The sequence below is a fragment of the Apteryx rowi genome, unplaced genomic scaffold, assembly GCF_003343035.1.
Source record: "Apteryx rowi isolate R43461 unplaced genomic scaffold, aptRow1 scaffold_22, whole genome shotgun sequence".
Taxonomy (NCBI): domain Eukaryota; kingdom Metazoa; phylum Chordata; class Aves; order Apterygiformes; family Apterygidae; genus Apteryx; species Apteryx rowi.
Window position 1 is genome coordinate 4,194,656 of NW_020448530.1, and position 13,208 is coordinate 4,207,863.

General features: G+C 37.4%; 1 protein-coding gene across 2 annotated transcripts in view; it reads left to right on the forward strand.

The window, feature by feature from the left end:
* Positions 1–46: 46 nt before the first annotated feature.
* Positions 47–13,208, forward strand: part of CFAP99 (cilia and flagella associated protein 99) — a 60,183-nt gene continuing 47,021 nt past the window's right edge. For both annotated transcript variants that reach the window (XM_026064690.1, XM_026064692.1), the window contains exons 1-2: positions 47–281; positions 2,939–3,066. In XM_026064690.1, the coding sequence (XP_025920475.1) occupies positions 2,947–3,066 (120 nt within the window). In that variant the 5' untranslated portion in view covers positions 47–281; positions 2,939–2,946. The remainder of the gene's footprint in view (positions 282–2,938; positions 3,067–13,208) is intronic.

Sequence of the window (13,208 nt, forward strand, 5' to 3'; positions counted from 1 at the left end):
TTCGAGGCGCTTTCCGCTCCCTCGGGAGGAGGAGGAGGTGGTTTAAATAAGTGGCAAGTGGTCGTACGGGTGTGTGGCGTTTTAAGCGTTACAGCGAAGAGCAGGCGGATGTGCTCTGACACGAACGCGTGGCCGCAAACGGGCACCGTTGAAAGCAAAAATGGGTAAAACGCTGCGTGCCACGGAGATAGCGCCAGGAGCCGGGGCAGGCTTGTGTCTACTTTAGCCGTCTATCGTATGTCCCTACATGGAGTAGGAAAGATGAACAGTATGAATTACAGGTATATATTACACTGTACCCAGGAATGCTGGGCTTTATTCCCAGAGTTTTTAACTGTCGTGATTTTGATCAAGTAGCAAGCCACCCTTGGTTCTCCTGTGATTTAACTATCCGGTAGATAAGTGTAATAAAACTTACTTGCAGAGCATATTGGAGAATGAATATTCAAGGAGAATGAATATTCAATTGGAAAGTTCAGAAGGTATGAGATAAAAAATACTGTGTCAAGTAAAACACTTGTAGTAAGCGTACAAAATATTAAAATAGATTGAGACTAAAAATGAACATAAGATCCCATCTATAGCTGTTCAGTCTACATGTGTTTTCCATCGGATGCTGTGCTACCTTAACGGAGGAATCTGCTGCAAAGAGGACCTGTGCCCAGAACTGTTCTCTSTTATGCTCAGATGACAGTCAGTGATGTGGAAAATTCCAGCGTAAACGGGCATGGCAGGGTGTAGCCAGGCATGGCAGGGTGTAACCATTGGCACAATTGTGTCCCCTGTGCAGTGGTTCTTTTTCTAGCATGCAGCTGAGGAAAACACCTTTTCCATTTTGAGCAGTAACTGCTTGATCTGACTGAATTTTGCATGAAGGCTTAGTTCAGCCCTGTTTTTAGAAGGACTGCATTCGTCAGAGGAAGCGCAGTCACAGTCTTTCTAGGCTCAAAGCACAGGAATGAATCTGAAATCCGAAGGAATATCTCAGGTCGTTGAAACCAATCCCTACAGTTGTGGAAAATCTTATTGTATATAATTGCTTTCAAAAAAATCTTCAAACTCCAATGTAAAACAAAACTAGGTCAGTTCCTGAAATTCTACATCAGATAATGGAAGTAGATTTATACCAATTTTATACAGAGTATAAATTTATAGCATTTTTATACATAGTAATTAGAAAGTATATTTTCCTAAATGACTGTATGCAAACAAGGGTGCATTCCATAACACAGTGGATTTTATTCCTAATGTATATATTTTAAAACATTGATGAAAATAATGACAGTTGTTTAAAAACAGTCGTAAGCAAAGTTCTTTCTACTAAGAACCCCTGTATGTCCAGGGTCCTTAAGGTGTTACTGTATGTCTTAGTTTTCATATTTCAGTTTTTGGTTCTCATGATTATTATTTTTGGACAGTGAATATCAGAATGTACAGACCACAAGAACTCAAACTACTATGCCAGTAGAAAAATTGTCTTTCACTGTGAGGGAGGTTGGAGCCTGAATTATGATTCAGTCTGAATGAGTACAAAGGTATTTCTCTCTCCCTTATCCAAAATTCCTTGTGAGCATAAGCACCTTGGCAGATACAGAGAAACAGATCACGTTCCACGGAGAAGTGGAGAAATGGTTGTTCCCCTTTTCTTCTTCCTGAAGCAGAACACTTTATAATACTGGCTATGTGACAAAGAGACAATGTAGTGCCTCTTCTTTTTGGCCATCCTGTGTCATGATCCAGCCCTGTTTTTCTGGGCACTTTTGTTAATTGGACATTGCATCTTGATCATATCTGCTAACTGAATGTCTATATTGAACATAAACACAGACATAAACCTTTTTTCTTCCAGCAATTTGAGGTTGTTAATTAAAACTAATGCTGTTTAGGCAATTATAATAGAGTATGATAGTGCTGAAAGGCAGGGTACAAAAACACTGTATCAGGAAATGTTACAACATCCTTTTACAGCAAGAAATGATTTATCTTTAGCACAGTAATGAATCATCTTGATCAAGCATTCTTTTCTAACAGTACAGTGTGATACTGTGTAAAATGCAAGGACAATTTTTTTAATACAATTTTAATTTTCACCACATAAATTTACTTTTGTGCTCATTTTTTTTGGCCGCTAAACCAGTGTAATGGCTTTCACCCTGATCATTGCTATCATTTGTCTCTATACACAACAGCACGTGCACGTGTATAAACAAATGAAATATGGTTCTTGTCATGCAGACATTAAAATCTAGGTAGCCAGTTTTGCAAACTCTCACTCATATGAGTAAGGTATTATCTGAAACAGATATTATCCGGTAAGTGTCATTTCACAAACAGGGCATCAAGCGTAAGAAGTCACCTGAACTGCTGTGCCTTCAAAAACCCCGACAGTGGGCTAGACTACTGACTGTTGTCATCACTGCCCATCCTGCTGCAGACCAACACTGTCTCACTGATTCTTTATATTTCCCATCTCCCTGTTGGTATTCTTGTTTTGGAAATACAGGCTGTTAATAACAACATGTAATGAGATTTACAACTGACATTCTACAGTCAATTGCATCTCACTGGGAAGATCAATGTATTAAATAGGGCCTGTGTAGCACACTGGCTAAAATTAATGCTTTTCTCAAACATGATCTTTAATTATATTTCATCAAGTAACCCAATACAGAAACCATTTAAGTGTCACCCTAATGATCTTTTGAGACATTTCCAGAATAAGAAAAATGTAATTATTTGTCATGTATTTTATTGATGTTTTTACTGTTTTCTCATTCCTCCTGTTAGCTCTTCTATTTGAGTAATTGTGATTTGGAAAGCTTGACCTAAATGTTCTCTTCTGTGTTACTGCAGTATATGCTTCTTTGTGAGCCTATCAACATACATTATGCCACAATTGAAGGAGGCATGAAAAATTAATGATTTACTATATTTATAGGATTCTCCATGGTGAAGATGGTCAGCCATGGAAAACATATTGCAATAATAGTTGAACAGCTTAACAAATTTAACCCTGAAAATCAGAGCATGGAGGATTTCTTGAATGAATCAGCTAAAGTGTTGCAGGTATATTAAGTTTCAGTTTATCTTATATAGCTTATGAAGTCTTAGTAGGTGATTTTAGATATAAAGATATCTGTTTTCTGATGTGCTATTGTAACTTTCACAGATTTTTCTTACAGCAACCACACTTTTCATCCCCAAGTAAAGCCCAAATTTCTTAAGGTTATGACCAGAAAGCAAGGAAGCAAGGATCAGAGGGGCTGAATAACTGCTTGGTAGCAACAAAAGACAGAGAATGCAGCAACCTCCTAAAATGGATCTGACAATGATAGGGAAAGTTCCTCTTCCACTTCTGACTAAGCTATTTTGAAGTTTCCTGTCTTTTCCTCCCAAATGGAAGTTTCTGCCAGTTTGACCCATTCACACATGCATGCATATATACAGTTGATATGAATATTAAATTAACTGTTGGTACATCCACAGTCTAAGTAAGGTAGAACTTTGAAGGATGAAGAAGTAAGTTTTTCACTGGCCATTTTACTGCAGTTTCAGCCCACCACATCTAGTTAAACCAAAATCAGGCTTCATTTGCTTGAATATCCCAGGCTGAAAATTGTGGCAGTTCAGAAGGTGATTTACAAGATCAGACATTCTTACTTTGGGGACATGAGTGACCATCAGGACAGTTGGACAGAGGGCAAATGACAGAAGATCAGCCACCTGAGTTTAATCTAATACTGCAAGTAACCAGGCCAAGATATGGCAGTATGTAGCTATACTGGCTATGCCAGTTCCCATCCTTTTCTGACCATGTTCTGTCACCCATTCCCATCTCTTTGTCCTCATTGCCACCCTCAGTTGTGCTGATGCAGTTGTTTATGGGATCCCAGTGGTCTCAATCAGCTTTATAAAAATCACTAAGACAAGACAATAATATTGTTTAGGCTGCTATTGCCTGTGCATTATCAAACAACATTGTCGGAGTCCTGATTCCATGCTGCTATGTAGCTCAAGTACTCATTTCCACTTCTGACAATAAGGTCTAAATCGCTACCATTCCAAATAGATAGTTTTTTTATGCTGATTTTGCATAAACATAAATGACTACAAGAATATAAAACTATAGAGGTCTGATGTAAAGATCACAAGCGGGTCCATATGCTTTTCTTTGGTGTTTGCTTTCTTATACAGCTTCTGCTCAGGCCACTGTTTTTTGTCACTGCCCTCCTGCTTTGTAGTAATGGCATAACTCTTGCTGAATTGCATTAGGAAACTGATTCAGTTTCAAAATAATCATATTTTTGCTGGGTGGAGAGTGGGGAAATTCAACTACCACTTCTGCTAAAATAAATATTTGTAAAAATTAATATTCAGGTCATTGTTCTTCTCAGCTCAGGAAAGGTGATATAAAGACAAAAGAAGCACTAACTGCATTAGAGAAACATGAATCTTAAGCTTCTTAATAAACCCTTTCAAAAGGGGAAGAACAGAGAGGATATCTGATGCCAAAGATAAGGCAAAAATCATTCTCTGGGATTGTCTAAATCTATTTCACCTCCCTTACTACATCGTATTTTGACTGTCAGTTTATCCAAGGAAATAAAAAGTAAGATCTATTTTTATACAAAATCCAGCTTCCTTGCATGTGTCAGTATAAAATGGATGATAAAATCCTGCTGCTSTTTTGTCACCTGTCACCAATATCATTTTATCACAGAACTCTTAGAAAACATCTTTTAAACACTTTGTTGTCCAAATGTGTATTGTGCAAACTTTTACAAGTGATCTAATGGCCTAATTTAAATTTACTTTTCTTATTTGGAAAAGTACTGATTCCTGACTTCTACTGGTCACTCTTGGCATTCTTGGTACCCAGATCCACTCTTGACTGTTCCAGAGTTGGCCACTTACCAATTAGCCAGTATTAACTGAGTCACTCAGAAGCTTCCTCTCCCTCCAGTTAGGATCCTGATTAACTCCATCACTTTTAATCACAGACTTGATTCAAGCCTCTGTGTCTCATGCTGGCAGCATGACAAAGAGCAAACCTAACACTTTATACTACTGACCAGACAACTATCAGGAGGGTCAAATTCCAGCAGCACAAATCTGAATAGTTCCAAGCCACCGCTCTCATTATAGTTAGTCAGTTAGTTACTTACTTACTTATGTATGCAGTATATCAGACTTTTTTTTCCCTACAAGTTACTATCTTCTATTCTACTAGACTTTTCTAATTGGTTACTTAGTTTTCCATACACTGTCAGTGCAGTCAGGTTTCAGTCAGTATCGACATTGTATGTTTCATACATGTTATGTCTCTGTAAATGTTGTATTTGGACATTTCCTAGTCCGTATGTCATTCTAATATGATACCTAAGGTGGTTTGTTTAGTCCGCTGATAACCYGTTGACAGTCTGCAGAAAATATGTTTGTTAGGCTCTTACCCACTGTTTGTGGTTGTTTCAAGTGAAACCAACAAATTTGAGAGAGATTATTTCTCTTGAAATAATAAAACAGTGTGCACAGGTAATTCCAAAATATGTTCATGGAATCCAGCCCTTTGACAGTGTCTCTGCCAGGCTGCAGTATTTTTACCTGTATTGCCAGGTCCTAGAGGTGAGTGCCTCTGACAGTCGCACACTGTTACTTGAACTGCAAGGAACATCAGAGGACATTTTGCAGACCAAAACCCATTCACTGCAAGGAGCAGGTAGCAAAGGACATTTTGCAGACCAAAACCTATTCACAGTTACAGTGAAAGAGGTTTTCAAGAGCAGTACAGATGCTTGTAGGAGCTGATCTCAAATAAACAAATGTCTTTGTTTGGAAATCTAATAAATGAACAGTGGAGATGGGCATTCTTGGCTGATCAAAAATAGGAGATGACGTCTGTAAAGAATAAGAGATAATAGGTAGAATGGAACTAAGCTCTGAAGCATCTTGACAGCAAAGACAAGTAGTATTTGGTTTATGTTCTAGAATCAACTGTGAGATGTTAGGTGGAGTAACGGGTCAAAACAACAGACATGGAGAACAGCCTTAACAATAGCATTCTGGATGGTTATGAACAGAGAAAGACTGGACTTTTTAAATCTAATAAAAATATTTTTGTCATACTAAAACAGAAAATGTTGAGAAATTAGCTTAGATTTTTATCTATGAAGGATAGGAAAATACCCTTTTAAAGCTACTGTTCAAAAAGAATGCACAAGATGCACACATAGACTGCTTGTGACATCCTGAAGAGTAGTCTAYGTGAAAAATGGCCTCTTAAGTTTTGGGCCCGACTAACAGGCAGGATGGCAATAGTCCCAAATATTAAGAAGTAGCAAGGCAATGCTGAAGTTTTGTTTTAACATTGTTGAAATTAAGCTAACAATCAACAACAATGAGGAAATGTCACAGCGAGAGGCCATGATTTTAGATTCTAGTTTAAGATTCTTATTTGTGTACTTGACAAACGTGAATATGTTATGAAAAGAAGTTGGATTTAGTCTTAAGGGAGTGACTTTGGAAAGCACAGTCTGCCTTGATCAAAGTATCTCTGTCAGCCATCCATCAGGGGCGTAAGACCAGCTTGTAGGAATCCTTGCGAATTAAAGCAGTAAAAATGGGCTGTCAGATGAGTCACAGGAAAAGCAGCGAAAGTGGGCAAGCAAATATATGCTAAAATGAAGGACTTTACAATATATATATATATGAAAAAAGAATGAGGCATAAAATGCAAAGGGCCACAGTAGTATGGTGAAAATGTACCAGCCACTGTGAATAACATGCTTTGCAAATTATAGGAAAAACTAACTTGTAGATTTCCGTATTAGATCTTTTATTGATCTGTGAAATAGATCCTTGTTGAATATTCTGCTCAAACAGGCAACACAAAATTTGTGTTGGCTTCACTGTGCTGCTGTGAAGATAATGCAGTCTAGAGGTTTGGGTAAGAACTCTACAGCAAGATTTTCTTCATAATCTCTAGATGTTCTAATTTTGTTTACATATAAATTTAGATAGATAATTAAAACCCCAAATGTGTGATTGTGTTAAAAATAGTATATTGTCATCTTTCAAAAAGATTGTATAGAAAACATTAAAAGAACATTTTGAAGTTTTGACAGTTCACAGTGGCTGGGACATGACCACTCTATAGAGGCCTGGAATACTCTGCTAGCCAATTACTGGGCAGCTGAAAGAGAAAGYTGTGTTCTGGTCTAAGCTCTGTCATCTGTCTATTCCTGTCTTTTCTCTTACTCACCCTAACACTTCTTATTTATCCAAGTCTCTTATCTAACCTGTCCCCATTCCAGTGCCATTGTCACTGTCCAGCAAATCCTCTTCACCTCTTCAGATTCATTCTGCTCATCTCAAAGTTCTTGCACATGCAGTCCCAGTCTCTACAATGCCTAAATTGAATCAGAAATCTGTCTCTCCAAATGAAGCCCATAAGAGGCAGCTGCCACAGAGAACAGAGTTGAGCCAGGCTGTCCTCAATCAGTTTGCGCTCCCAGATTCTGACCCCCATGGCTTGTCCCAGTCTCATGCTGTATTTCAGTGAAAGCTCTGCTTGCCCTGGGCTGGGCATGGTTTGGGCACGTAAAATCTTCAAGGGAGATCTGCTAAAATCTAAAACACAAATCAGCTGCAAATTGAGATTTTTCACTCAGCAAAATGCACATGGATTTTCAAAGAATATCAAAAGGCCAAATGTGTATGGCACTGCTTGATCCCTGTGTGCCACTTTGAAAATACACCGCTAGCTGTTTTCCTGCATGTGATTTGCAACCACTTACTACTTCCAAAGAGGTAGTAAAAAATCTGAAAATTTGACAGCTTTCTATCAGATATCAGTTCTTTGACTCAGACCATCTAAGCTACTCCCATCTTGTTCCACTTGCATGCAACAGTAGGGTATCCATTAACTTCAACAGGAACAAGAGCAACCTCTTGGTTATTATTGCTTTTGTTTCTTAAAGCATCTTCGTAATTTTATTTAAATATCAGTATTCACATCTGACTATATTCTCTCATTTTAGGAAGTCTTGTTTCAAGCTTTAAGAGAGAAATCTATTTGGAAAACATTTTGGTCTACTTCTAAGTATATTTCGGAGTGACTTCCCAAAGTCAGCAGCATTRCTGTGTGCATATTTTGGTGTAAATGAGATAAGTAGTTGGCCATCTTTATTTATAGAGAAATGATGGCATTAGATACTGCTATCAAGAGTTACATTTTTCTTAGCTATATGTGGGATTTAGCCTCACATATTCCATTTAGGGTAATGGCAGTTGCTCAGCTGAACCCTGTGTGCTGCTTTGAAAAAACACCTGTTTTTCCCTGCATTTTTGTAATTGAAGTAGATCAAGCAGATAACATATCCAATAATTTGGGGGGTACATATTTCTTTTTCATTTATTGCAGTTTGCACCCACTTACTATTTCAGGATACAAACAGGGTGCAAAGGAATAGAAACTGAATTTCAAAGAGTGGAGGTAAAACATTACTTTGATAGTAGCTCAGGTCTTTCTGAACCACTGTTTGTATAGGGATAGAATCTTCTTTCGGTGTGATGGAAAAGTACAAATAAATTGCCCAAGTGCCAAGTAGTTAACAGTGTTTAGCGATCTATAATTAGCTCAAGGCTGGATCTGTCACCTTTCAAGTGACACAAGCCCCAAAACACCATTCTTTCTGGAGTGATTAGGGAATGAGCAACTTTCTACGTAGGCTTCTTCCAGGAAAACCTCGATTCTGTATTAAAAGTGGCAGAAGAGCTTGGGCATGTAACAGCTCTTGGAATTGAAAACTTGACRTTCCATGCACCACAGCTCCTGATTCACAGGACTTCCCCTTCCTGCTCCTTTACCTGTAAGAATTAATGTAGCTTTAAAACTGGTAGTAATCCTCTCTCCCCAAGATCCACAGATGGGAGAACAAACAGTTCCTAGTTTGGATTTGTTTTTAAGGCAAAAGCAATTTTACTGGCGTGATTGAAAGGGCAAATAGAATGTCTTGATTGCTTGAGGGTATTCCCTTTGCTCTACTATCCTTGACGCTGCAAGGAGACACAGGGCACACATTTGGTTTTTGTGAGGGGACCCCTCATTTCAGAAGATAACATGAAGGTCTTCTAAAAAATCTGTTGTTCAGCTAAATATTCAGTTTCAACTGCAATAGAAAGCTAGACTCAGCACTTAGGCACTGGGGTCGACCCCTCCTACCATCTTTGCTCATTCCTTGTTTAGACATTCTGACCATGATTCAGCAAAATACTCAAAAACACACTTAAGCACTTGGTTGATTTATTATTACAATACATGGCGCTTTTCAAGTGCCATATACAACACTTCAGAAGTAATCTTCATTTTACAGATCAGGAAAGCAAGGCGCCAAGAGAGAACATAATCTCTACAAGGCCACTCGGCAAGCCGGAGAGAGAAGTGTTCCAGTCTCAGTTCCTATCCTCCAGTTCCTAGTTCACGCTTCTATATACAAGTGCAGTTCAGGAAACTCACTGATTATTTGCCTCCTGTTTTCAGAGAAATGCAAATGAAATATGGCAAATTTTTTTCATTTCTTGAATAGCAGTAGATAAATCAACGTGGCATCCTCTAATTGGAATGTTATGATCACAATTAGTCCTGAGATGATTCATTGTTAACCTCCGTATATTTCATTTGTGCAACATGGGAATATTATGTCATAAAAAGAAATTCTATCCATTGTTCCCAATGAATGATTGGACTTGATCTTCTTCCAGGAAGGAAACTATATTTGGCTTGTAATTCAGTTATTTACAATCTTCATGTTTATTGCATTTTAAAGTATAACATTTATAACATAACATTGGACTTGTTTTTCACTGGAATGTTTTTAATAGGAACATAGGTTCATTAGTAATATGATATGCAGTTCCTAGTCTCAACAAGCAAGCCTTCACCTTTGATCTTGAAAAATCATATTATGCCCCTCAAAGCTCATAAAACCAAGTAAGTGCAAACAAATGCCTTTGTTTAGATGTTCTGACCTCATTTATGTTAAAACAGAATTCAGTCTGAATTATCCTGAATAACACATTAAGTTAAAATAACTCTTTAAATCTGTCATGGTTCTTTAAATTACTGGTACTCACATTCAAATCTGCATCTCTATTTCTGTTTTCCCCCTCTGAAGGCCAACACTGTTTCTCTTTGTTTATCTTCCTAAATGCATTTTAATACTCCTCTCATCTAATTGATGCTCTGCTGAGAGCATTTTTCCTCTTGTGTACTAAACCCCCCTCTTAATGTTAAGTATTCTTCAATTAAATCTATCAAAAATGATCCATATCCAGAGTGGTCCTTCATCCAGTGTATTGTACATAGGGATATCATTTCGTCAAAGCAGAGAAATATAGAAATGGACTGTGTCTCTTCATTTTGAAAAAAGATAAAATTTTGTGCCTAACTGAAGTAGCACAGACATTTTTTCTTCCTTGTGACTGTTAGAATCATGCTTTTGCTGTGACAACAAGAGACAGATTTTAATACAGAAGTCCACATGCAATATTTGTGCCTTTCTATGCAAATACCTCTCTCCATTTTCAGTGGAATTACTTGCTTGAATTAGAGATGCAGGATGAGACCCATCACATTGACCTTTATAAATCCAATCTACTAAAAAGCCTACTTCTGTAAAATCAGAACTGCCATCACAAATTCACTGTTTTACTCCTTTCTCTCTTTCATATTGATAGCAAGGTGAACCTGCTTATGAGCTTTCCATTTTACAAGCACGTGGTGTAAATTGGCATAACTCTTCATAGTTCTCATTTATATTGGCTCAGCTGTATGTATGTCTCACATATGCCCACTCAACTATGAGTAAAATCTCCAAATGTCAAAAGTCAGAGATTTAGTTTTAAATATGAAAATCATGTAATGGAAGATTCTTTTGATATCTGTGGTAAAAAATTCGTACTAAATAATACAAATCTAATTTGTATTATTGGTTACTGATATAAATGCAGATTATGATCTTTCTAAGGAAAGGATTAAATCTGATGGTTCTGCAGTGTCCAGCTCATGTGATTTAATATTAAGTACAAAGGAAAATAGCCTTAACATACCTTTTGAAGACAGTTAGCGTTATCACATGAAGATGAAAATACCTGCTTGTGACTGTCAAATAGAATGTAAACAGTAGAAGCAGTACATTCTCCTATTTATATCCTAAGATCCCAGTATTTTTTCTCCATTGAAATTACTGAAAGCATTTTCACAGGCTTCAGGGGAAACAGGACTGGGTTCTGGTGACTGATGCAAAAYCCAGTGAAGTCAATAGGATTTTTTTCTTTAATTTCAACAGGCTTTTGATTAGACCCTTGGAGAGGACTAGCACTGAAATCTGAAGCTATAAATTAATCAGACCACATCTGCAAAATGAGTGTATTCTGCCTAGTAGTAGTCAAGTTTGGTATATACTATTGCTCAGTGCTCTCAGGAGGTGAAAACTATTTTATCTTTTCATCAAATATTATCTTATTTCTTAAATGTTTTTTTCACCTTAAACTAAATCCTTATCCTGAAGATTTTCAAACAAGGCATAGCTGTTGTTCATTTTCTTCCTTCCCTCCAGAAACCAGAGCTTTTCTTACTCTCTTCACCCAACCTTTCCTGACCTTCATGACTCTTAAACTGGTCTCTGTCAGCATCTTTATTACCGTGCACCCACAGTGGTCAAACTTGCTTTTTGCAAGTTCCCCTTTATTTCATGCTACCTGCTGCATTTACACATATTGAAAGTTGTTTGTATACAGAAGTCCTATGCTCAAACTTTCCTGCACAATCTCTTGTCTCCTGGGAGAAACATGGCAGGTTCCCAGCCACAACTAAGAAAATGCCCATGGAAGCAGGCTAAGGGAATTAGGGATTCCTCAGAAGGGGAAGGCAATGCCAGAGAGCACATATTCAGACAGGAGTCAGTCAATCATCTCATGCATCTTTTTCACAAACCAGGTCATTCTTTTACAACTTAAACACTTGGGTATCAAGAGAAGCTGAAATTCAAGGCCATAAAGAGAACACTTTCAGATATTTTTATGTGAATGACATTGTGAACACATATAATATTGTACTTATATCCAGTGCAGACACTGCTCAACACTGTAATATATAGGCTTCCCAACATTAAAAATATAGGACCATCCAGTATTCATCTACCATAAAGTCACTATGCTTTACACAACAAAACAGGAATTAGTAAGCTATGACATTAGTGATAGAGATTGTTTCGTGGGCATAGAGTAAACATATTGTCCATTAAGATTTATTACACCTTCTGATAAATTTAAATATGCAGTGCAACAGAAGATCATACCTACATGTTATTTTCAGCTGTAAATTATCTAGCCCTTCTCATGCTGAAGGACTCTCACAAAATACTTGCAAGCATAACCAGCTGCTAGTTGTTTCAGAGAAATACATGAGGTGAAATGTAATTCAGAAAGTAAGAACATGGTCTGATAGACAAAACAAAGACTCAGGAAGTAGCATTTATGAATTCTTTTCTTTTTGCCACCAATGACTTAGTTTGTCATCTGGGGCAAATCTCGTCTGCACTGTACTGTAGTTCCTGCATAGGCAAAATAATATTACCCAAATGAATCTCCTTAACCTTAATTAATGTTTGTAAAGTGTTTTGAGAAATTTATACAAAAGGTTCTATAAATGTACAGTCTGTTAGCATATTGTGCTATGTTCCTGGGTCATTTAACCTACTTCTGAAATATATCCTACTGACATAAAATACAACATAGAGGCACATAGAAGGAATGCATTTAGAAATTAGTACTGGAAGTCAAACCTTCCAGACATGCTACTTTCCCAAAGGAGTCATGATTTCAGATATATGGATAAAAAAYGGATATATGGATATATAGATGAAATTTGCCCAGGACACAAGGGACAACCTAAGAATACCAGCAGAATAAAAGACCAGAGATATTTAATGATGAGTTCCCTGAGCTTGTACAAAAGATAGCATTTTCTATAGCACAGAGTATCCTACAACTGTTTTAAAGCATTGGCTCCATTTTTGATTCACTAGATCAGCACAGCTTAACCAACAACTGGCTTACCCTTGAATTTTCTTATCCAGGTACTGATCCTGCCCAGTCTTGTTCAGTTTTTTGTGAATTCTGATGAGATCACATCCTCAAATGACATAGCT